This window comes from Zonotrichia leucophrys, chromosome Z (genome assembly GCF_028769735.1).
Source record: "Zonotrichia leucophrys gambelii isolate GWCS_2022_RI chromosome Z, RI_Zleu_2.0, whole genome shotgun sequence".
Lineage (NCBI taxonomy): Eukaryota > Metazoa > Chordata > Aves > Passeriformes > Passerellidae > Zonotrichia > Zonotrichia leucophrys.
Window position 1 is genome coordinate 35,488,124 of NC_088200.1, and position 9,887 is coordinate 35,498,010.

Consider the following 9,887-nt stretch of genomic DNA (forward strand, 5'->3'; position numbering starts at 1 on the left):
GGAATGTAGCTGGATCAATTAGGTTTCATTATTAATTGAGCACTGGAGGAGGAACAGTTTACTCTTGTTACTGGCAGGTGCCACTCCCAGAAAACATACCAATCAGACCTTGCTCTCAAAGCTGGGACACAGCTCTGCTCCTCTACTGTACTTGTGCTTCCCAGAGTTCTTCAAGGCTGACAGTCCTTTCCTGGAAATGCCTGGAAAAAAATAAATCTATATTTTTGTATCCTTGCCTTCACGGGTCAGCAGGACACCTGACCAAAAATCTGAAAGAGGGAAGGTACCAGTAAGTGTACTTCTGAAACCAATTCTTTGTGGAGGGAAAACCAACCTAGGGAAACCAAATTTTTGCTCATAATAGTTCATGGTTTTTCAGCAACATGTATTCAAAATTTTCATTTCCAGAAAACTGCACAAGACCTAGGAAGTTTAATCAGTATGTTAAAAGACCTCTTCAGAAAATATACAATATAAGAACTCTTTGCCAACTCTTTGAATGTATTTATTTATGTTTGGATTTGTGTAAGGAAGACTCATGCTATAAATTTTCATTAAAAACATGTCATTAGAAATAAATAGTACATTTATAGTCATAAGTAAAACAGTAGTTTTTATGCACATGAATGTTTGGCTTCCTCTTACAAAACAGGAATTGTATTTCACCACACTTTTTTGTTTATTTGTTTATACTTGATATAAAAGGATAAAGCTGCTGCATGAAGTTTATGTTTATTGAGGGTTTAATATATCCCCATACTAGTTTTTTTGTCTATTTTCCTAATAATATTGATACAGGAAAAATATCCCTCTATTCTTGCTATTGATTTTCAATATGGTAAATGAGCTTAAACATTGCAGAAAGAACATAATGATAATAACAAAGATTAATACATTTGTTGCTTTCTCCTGCTTGCTGATGGGAATGACTGATTTGTATGAGAAAAGAATTATGCTTACAGAAAGGCTTGACACCACCAGCTACTTAAAGGAAAAAAATACATTATTATAGAACTTTATTTTCATTAGCTATGTGAAGATGCATGTCCTGGTTTCTCAGATACTAGGAAAGCAGAATTCCTCAATGCTGTTCTCCTTTCTTGTTTCAGTTTCCTGCAGATCCAGCTGATGATACTCAAATGTCACACGGTTGATGTGTTTGCCACTGGAGACCATCCGCAGCACAGTGTTGTCACAGCCAATCTTCATTTGGGCTGTTTAGGGAAAAGAGATATAAAGGGGCTATAAAGACGCATTTATATGAGAGAAAGTGAGGGAAAAGAGATATATAATGATGGGAATTATGAAGCACCAATACATGCAGTTTTGGAAATAAAGCAAATTCATGTGTCATGATGACCTGCTGGTGATGGTATTGCTGATTAACTTTTGTGTTTGTGAGTTTTGCTTTACAATGTTTGGGTATTTAATCAAGTATCCTTCCCTCCTCCAAAGGCTACTCCATATCTGTGTGCTGCTGTTAGATACCATGAGTGATGGGTAAAGGTAATGGCACTCTATCCTGGAGTTAGCCAAAATTAGCAACATCAAAATGTTTCCCATTAGAAGGATGAGTGGATTTGTGTGCAAAGACATTCTTCACAGGAAGAAGGGCATTTGAGAGTCCCATCAAGACAAACTCAAATGGTAGTGCCCAGCACGTGGTCCTTCCACTCTGAGGGAAATTGAATGTCACTAACTGCTGCTTTAGGCAAGCCATTTGAGTGGAGGCTTGGCAAAGCCTTTTTGTTTGGGGAGCTTGGGGGAACTTCCTCACTTCAGATCAGGAGCTGCTGAGATGGATTTCCACTTCCTTCACACCACCAGGAAAACACATTTTAATCTCATTCCAGTGCTTAGGATTATCATTCAACAGCAGTGCTTACCAGTTAAATCTTTGAAAAGTGCCTGGACTGTTAAATTGTAGTGTGATGAAAGGCAAGGGAGACCACAAGGGCCAGGCACGTTCCTGCCCTGCAACTCTATGGAAATGCTGCTTCTCCAGTGCCCTGTCGGTACTGCTGAGATATGGCAGGTGTGCCACAGGGGTTAGTCTGTCATATCACTGCCACACTTTGCAGTCTGCTATTGAATATTAGGGAAACTGGAAGTTCATATTTTTATGGGGAGAAAGAAGGCACTGGACCAGCATGATAATGAAACAGGTTCAGAGCCCCAGCAAGTTCAAAGTATAGAATGGGAGCTCTGAGGCTCTTGGGGTATGTGTTACACCAGCAGCAAAAAAGCTCTTAACTGAAAATGTAACAATCTGTCTTCATTTGTTGTGAATTTCCAGACCTTTTTATGTGCTGACATTCTAATATTTATTTTTGTCATAGGACAAGAATTTTTAAAATATGTCTAATTCAGCCTTGTCATAATGATTACTAAAGGGGCAAATGAAGGTGGTCATGGGTGTGCTATAACACATAGCCAAACCACAGGCTTCAGCTCTCATGTTCTGCTAAATGAGAAATTCACCCTCTAGCAGGAAGTCCAGATGTGTGGGGGGATCTCTTCATGTCTTATTATGGTTAATTATTGTATTATGTGGAGGTAATTGAAGAAGTTCTTACCAGACCCATGAAAGGAATGGCAGAGGTCAGCTAGTGGAAACATCTTGGATGGGTCTAAGCCAGCTCCTCCAAGGAGCTCTACAAAATCTCCCACTCCTGCACAGCTTGCAGACGGTTTCTTAAAAAGGCAGAGGCCAAAAGTTATTTACCATTCATCTTCAAAATGTAGCAGTTCTGCAGACATTATTGGAACTAACAATAGGTTTTAGAAATCTCCTGTGCTTAAAGCTGTGTGAAATCAGTTTCTCATCCTGAGCAGTACTACCTTGATTTTATATTAGTAAGTTGATTTTCTTAAGGCATTCCAAAGAAAGACCTAAGTAGACTGAAAATTACTGACAAGTAGAAAAGATGTTGATTCAACTGCTTTTAATGCAGATAGGCAATCTGGTTCTGGGTGCTTAAACACATAATCAAATTAATGCAGGCACGGGCTGTATGTATATCTATATTCAGCTGGCAGGCAGGAACTTCAGTTCCATTATACCATACTCACTCCTAAAAAAATGCTAAAATGCATCATTGTAGCAAAGTTCAATTAAGGTAGAAATTAACAAAAAGAGTATATTTTTCTGAGAGCAATGGCTTACTGTATATTAAACCCACAATTTTCCTGAAATTAATGCTGTTTGCCAAAAATCTTTTGCATAGACACCTTGAGTACCTTTGGGCTGTCACCCCTATGCTGCTATTTAAGTGCCTGGTTTCTTTACCTTCCTTTGCTGATGTCCTTTTCTGCTCACCACTGAATAAGTCAACTAATTCATTTGCTCATCTCTCAAAACCTAGCTTGTTCAGACACTGGCAATCTCCTTGAAGAGCTCAGGCTGTCAGACTCATTGCCAGGAAAAAAAAAATTCCTTGCTCTATTCTTCTGAATATTTTGTAATTGACACCTTCTTACAGCACTCAGGCACAGGTATCACCAATAGGTCCTCCCTTCTTCTGTTGGTTTGCCATCAAACACCAAATACCCCAGATCAGAGCAGAGAATGCTCAGCATATGGAGCAGGCAATCAGTTGTGAACACATTTGTACTTTGTCTGTGATAACACCTTGATGCCTAGTGGCTCCATTCTCTCTTCAGAGCATTTGCTGCTTTCATCAATTTAAAGACAGATAGCTCTTGGAGAGAGTGCTCCTTTCCTTATAATGAAATCCTTATCCTTTGCTATGGCAAGCAATCGTTACATTCATTAATGGTGCTTTGCACGATCTGGCTGCCGTTGCAACGTTACAGAGACAACAGTGACAGAGACAGCCGCAGCTCTCCTCTCTGGGAGAAACTAGAGCCCTCATCGTGCACACAAGAGGTCCAGAACACCCATGCCTTAGCAGCCAGCATCACAGCCTATCCCTGCTTCACCCCTTCCTGCTTCTGTGCCCAAAAAAATTGCACATGCTAATATTTTCTTAGGAAATAAAGTTCTCACCTTTAAAAAGAGACCATTTAAATGTCCCAGGATAAGATCAGATATTTTTATCACCACTGGGTAGATTATGGAGAAGCTGCAGTTTCTGTGCTGGTGAGGAATGACCATGGTAAACCTTCCTGAGGGGGTCTGAGAGATTACATTGCAGGCTGGGACATGGGAAAAGGTACAAGAGTTACTTGTCCCGTCATCATTGCATGTAGCAAAACTACATCATTACACTACCAAAAAAGCAGAGATATTGTTTAATTACTGTCAGTTACAACCAAAGGCTGAAAAAAAAAATTGTGGCATTTTCTGAGGTTCTTGCATAGCATTTGTTCCTTAAAAATTCCCTCCCCCTTTTTTTACTATATAGCATGAGGTCTGACAGAACCTGAGGGTGAAGCAGTCATTAGAAGAGCTCACACCTGAAATCTGTACATCAGGAGCTCATGCTGTCAACGGCTCATACAGTTTGTCAGTTTCAAGGAGGCTAAACATGGATGGCGGGAGGAATTGTATTTAGTTTTGACAGCTTATTGCCTGATATTGCCAGCGACTCCGTAAATCCTGTTCTGCTCCTCTGAACTGGAGTTCCTAAGGCTGCAAAATATCTCATTGAAATGGGAGCATGATTTTATCTTTAAGTTCAAACTTAAGAGTTCAGGTAAAGGAGTAATTTCTACGTGAGCAACCCGAGGGATCCTTGGCATAGCTCTGGAGTCCTGCAGTTGCTGCAGCAGGACAGTGATACCAGCCACCTCCAGCAGATGAATACAGTAATCACATCTGTGGGCATGAAGCCACACCAGAGTGGGGACCTAGCTTGTGGGCCCAAGTCTGAATAACTTGGAGTGAAGATGTAGCAGACATACTGTCACTGCTTTTCAGCTTGGGGGGGGCTTTTTTTTTTCTTTTTTTGTGTTTTTATTTGGGTTTTTTTTCCCTTTTCTTGTTTTTGGGGAGTTTGTTTCTTGTTTGGGTGGGGGTTTTTGGTTTGTTTGATTTTTGGTTTTTGTTTTGTTTGTTCTGCTTTTGTTTTGTTTGGTCACTTCAAGTAATTAGGAGATAAATCAGACTGGCTTGAACAATAATTGTTAAATGTCCTGTCCTCTTTGGAAAACATAATTCAAGTGAGGAACAGGTTACCCAGTCAAGTTGTGGGTACCCCACTGCTGGAAAAGTTCAGAACCAGGTTGGATGAGGCCCTGGATAACCTGGTCTAGCATGTGGCATTCCTGGCCATGGTGAGGGGGGTTGAAACAAGATGATCTTTATGATCTCTTTCAACCCAAGCTATTCTATGATTCTGTGACAATTTGTGCCTTGCCAGCTCAGAGGCTTAGGCAAAGAACTTGCAGGTAGATCTTTGTGCACATATATCTCTCATAACTACCATATAACCGTTCAATACACTGATTTTACTGTTGACCTTTCTCAAATATTTTTTCCTCATTGTTCATCCAGATCTAGAAAATGCTGAGATTGAAGTTACTCGATTAATACTATTTGTTCTAGCTAAATGTGTTGGAACATGCCAATATTAGATTGGGAGTGATCTTATTTGAAAGAAAGAGCCTTATGGTCTTGCACATTGAAGCCTGTGTGACCTCTTAAGCTCCTTTGTTTTCTTGGGACACACACTGAGGCTGAGCCAAGCCTGCCGGCATGCAGGTGCACATGGCTCCACCGCAGCCGTGTCAGTGCCGATAACCACAGTGAGAAAACTCAGGGCAAAGCAACACGTTCTCTTGGCTTCCTGCCCCAAATTCAAGCCCCCTTGGCGGAATGAAATGCAGACTTACGGAAGAGGTTGCTGCTTTTCTTGACTGTGACAGTAAATCCATTGCCTGGTAGCTGAATCCTGAAGAAGATCATTGCCACATTCTGTGACGATCTGATGGTCCTCTGAATATTCCCACTTTCACAGAAGTCTACGTATCTTTGAGAAGTGGTGAGAGGATGGTCCAAGGAACTGGGAAATTTCTCTCCCTTGAGTATCCATCCATCAAACACCTACAGAGGTCCAATAATATAAAACTAGGTTTTGTTTAATACTCCGTTAGCAGAGAGCAGAAACATTAAGTATAACAGACATTCTTTTCTTTTGACACCAAATAACCTGTTCAAAGCCACAAACTGAAAACAAAAATTGGCTGTATTTATTGATTTCCTAATATTTGACTAATTATTCATGCTTCAATGGATGTTTAGGAAAGGGATACATGTAACTTTTGTTTTTATCTCCCTCAGGTGAAAGCTTTTGTTACCTACTTCTTTTTTTCTTCACATTCTTTTTTTTTTTCTTTGCAATTGCATTGTTACTATGAGGAGGTTTTGATCAGCTTGATTTAGATGCTTTACAGCTTGTCATTAATGGTCCCAGTGGTCATGCAGAGATACTGGAATACAGAAACCTTTGGGGAGGAATTATTGTCAGAGGTATTGCTCTCACTTGTGTCAGCTATTTTACCTCATCCTAACCGCTAGAAAACAAAACAAATCCTGCATTATTTGTTTGAACCTTAAGCATCAACTTCTACAAATCTTTCTTTCATAACAAAAAAGCAACAATTTTCCCTCACCATCTTCAGATCAGAAGCAGAAATACGTATTAGTTCTAGCATAGATATGCAGCTGCCTGCCTTGCTGCTTCAATTCCCTCCTAGCTGCTCTCACGTGGCAATTCCTTGAACACTTCAGTCAATATTCCCAAAATTCAAGGACCAGGTTCAGGTGTCGCTTCAGTCAGTAATTCTGATGTGATACTTCCTGATGAAAAAAACATCAGGATCTGTCTCTGGATTTGCCAGAACTGTAAGTTTCTGGAGTAATGGCATGTAGGTGCTAAAATTACGTGAGAGAAAAGCTGCCTCTATATATATATAGAGAGAGCAATATAATTGAGAAGTTTGGGACACCATTACCAAAGAAAGGAAAGCTCAATAAAACATAAAAGATATCTTGGCATTTTTCTAGCCTCCATGAGTGACCATGAGTGCAGGTACAAAAGCCTTAGCCCCACAAGAGACTGAAATCAGCCCTCCCGCAGACACGTGGGGAGAGATCTCAGCCACAATATGGAATGGAAGGACAGAATTCCGAGCAGGAGACAAGGAAAGGGCTGAAGGGCAGCTTTCCTCCTTCACCCCGTTCCTGGACCTCAGCTTGCCACTAGATGGGTTGCTGTCTGTTCTGTGCCTTGCCAGTTCAGCACAAAGGGAAAAGTGCAAGGCGAAGGGAGCCAGGGGCCATCGAGCCTTCCCTTCTGTCCTTGACAGAGTTCAGATCTTGGTGAAAGCTCCTGCCTGCCAGAGAAATGTGCTGGTAAAGTTTTTAACACTGGAATATAAATGGTTCTGAGTCATGAGCCTCTTTCTGTTCAGAGCCGATATCCTGAAAAGTTCTAGCAGGGAATTTTTAAAGAAAACCTGCAATGATCCACTCACTATTAATCTGATGCTAAGTGACCTGAGAGCAGAGGTCCCAGAGCAGTAACAACGGTCCAGAGATCTGTATCATTATCTGCTGGGCTCATCTGATTCACAGTGCAATGAGTAAATCCTACTGCCCAAGTTTTCAGCTGCCCACCTGGGTATGGACACTCCATAGAGGCACTTCTGGAAAAGTTCAGAAGAGCCAGTACTGTAGGCTGGAGAGGGATCCTCATCCTGCTTCTGGCTTTGCTTTAGAGGAGTGGTGATGGGGGGCACACAGAGTGCCTCAGGGAGGGGAAAGAGCCCTCCCAGGGGAGGTTGCTTTGCCTGTTTTTTACACACAAACACACACAAGACACAGATGTGAACATACGCTCGCCTGCCTCTTGCACACACAGCAAACACCTCATAAGCCAGAGCAGAGCAGAGACTTGCTGCTTCTTACCTTCAGGAAGTCCCCGCCTTGGCAGTCGATGTTTACAAAGTCAGAGTGAATTGTGATGAGCTCCTCAGGCTCCCCGATGAAGAAGGTTGCGCAGTGCAGCTGTGGCTGGTCTGCGGTGAAGGTGAACTGCCCCTCTATACTCAGCATGTCAATGCACCCTGGAGAAGCAGGGACAAAGGGCTGCTGCCTCTGCCTGCTCGGGAGGAAGACTCCGTGCCAGCTCCCGCTGTGCAGGGAAGGAGGGGGACAGGAGAGACCCCCCCCGCACTGGGATCCGGCTGGCAGTGAGGACAGGGAGAGCCAGCTGAAGCAATTAGGAGCCTGCTGAGCATCAGAGGATGAATAGTAATTGGCAGGTGTGAGCACAAACGTGTGGCGGGGGGAATGAGGGGGGATGGTGTGTCAGAGCATCTCTGAGCAGAAAACTCTGTGTGTACATGTGCACAAGTGTACAAACACTCTATTCTTTCAGATTTCTTTCCAGTCACAGCTGCTACACCTGCCCCACCCCTTGGCAATGTGATCCTGCCTAGGGACACGGGTAGGAAATCCCCATCTGACTCCAGTTATTTGGGACCATTAACTACGAACCCCAACCCTCTGCCTTAAACCACAGGTTTCTGCATGTTTAATGCTTTGTCCTTTTCCTGCCTAGTCTTGCAAAATCTCCTGCAGCTCTGTTACTCCCAATTAGCCCCTTTCCTTCCCTGAGGTACACACAGGATTCTCGACCTGTCAGTAGTCCCTACCAGAGCACCAAAGAAACTCACGGAGCGACCGCCGGTAGATCTGTCCTGCTGACAGCTCTCGCTTCAGATCCTCACTGAGTAGTAGGAAGGGGTCATCTTCACCAGCATCCCTCACCTGGTTAAACACAGAGGGCAGAAAGAGTCTGGGGCAAAGTGAAATGCAGCTCTCTCCCTGCACCTCTCAAGAACAAGCACAGCATATTATGTCCCCCCTCAAGAAACAGTGCAGCTCCAGAAGAGCTCAAGCTGAAAGCTGCCAACCTGCAGTAGAGGGGAAATAAACTTGGGATCTAAGAGCTGAGCCCAGCAGCTAAGTGCATTGAGAGTTTCTTAAATTCTCAGCAAAATTGCTGAGCATAAATTAATAGAGGGGTAGTAGAGAATACATGGGACTGTTGCATTAATGTTACCCAGGTGTAAGTTTAATGCAGGAGAAGTAGGAATAGGAAAGGGAGAGGGAATAAAGCACAATGCTTGAAAGGTGAGAGCACAAGTTAGAAGAGAGCAGCTAAAAGCACAGTGAGATGTTTAATCACTAGCCCTATTGCTCACCTCCAGGTATCTGGTTTCTCCTTTGGAAGCTGCCAGGAAGATGAGAACGAGGTGGCATTGAAACTGGAAAGCAGACGGCATGCTGACACCTCCTCTGGCGGCCGTCCCCCGTGGCCAGGTTTCTCCGGGTCTGTGCCGGTATGCAGAAGCCGCTGGGGTGTCTTGGAGCGACTCTTTTTATAGAGCTGTTGGGAGGGGAGGCACTTGGTCCCCGTACTGATAGGGTAACCCATGGTAACTGAATTCCTCTAGCAGTGACACAGTACGTGGGCATGACAAGGGTCCAAATTACAGCCACAAATTTTCAAGACGGTTGAATTCCCCTCTCTGGCAGATGTCTTTCCTCCTAATCTGTCTGGTGGAATAGATGAAAACCTCTGGGGGAGAGAGCCCATCTCTGTGCATTTATACAGGGCACTCATACACTCTGTTTTTTCCAGTTATTCCAAGCAAGCAATAAGGAGCATCCCTGCCTCCTCCTGGGGCAGTCCCGGGGTATTTCAGACCTGCAGGGCTTTCTGCCTACCTTGTGCTGCTCTGTGACATGCAGCTCTCCGCAGTGCCTGTGCCTGTGCCAGGTGCTTCCTGCTGGCCAGGCCTGGGTGGGCACCCCTGTGTCCCAGGCAGGTTTGCAGCCTGTGCATCCCTCCAGGGCTCTGCAGCAAGCACACAGGCAAAACCAGACAGCTCTTCCCACTGAAAACAACTCTCAT

The 9,887-nt window shown here is 43.5% G+C and overlaps 1 protein-coding gene across 1 annotated transcript; it reads right to left on the reverse strand.

Annotated features, from left to right (window-relative positions):
- Positions 1–402: 402 nt before the first annotated feature.
- Positions 403–9,392, reverse strand: CRHBP (corticotropin releasing hormone binding protein). The gene is made up of 7 exons (XM_064735663.1): positions 9,175–9,392; positions 8,644–8,737; positions 7,874–8,031; positions 5,797–6,007; positions 4,010–4,158; positions 2,577–2,694; positions 403–1,214 (listed from the first exon to the last, which is right to left on the reverse strand). Exons 1-7 carry the CDS (start codon positions 9,253–9,255, stop codon positions 1,057–1,059), a joined length of 969 nt encoding a protein of 322 aa, XP_064591733.1. The 5' UTR covers positions 9,256–9,392; the 3' UTR covers positions 403–1,056.
- Between the last annotated feature and the right edge of the window lie 495 nt (positions 9,393–9,887).

Coding starts and splice junctions, on each gene's coding strand:
- CRHBP (XM_064735663.1), bottom strand. CDS start 9,255: ATGCCGTCTGCTTTCCAGTTTCAATGCCACCTCGTTCTCATCTTCCTG. Junction 4,159..5,796: donor GAAAAGCAGCAACCTCTTCC/GTAAGTCTGCAT, acceptor CCCATGTCCCAG/CCTGCAATGTAATCTCTCAG. Junction 1,215..2,576: donor CCATTCCTTTCATGGGTCTG/GTAAGAACTTCT, acceptor TTCCCTAAACAG/CCCAAATGAAGATTGGCTGT.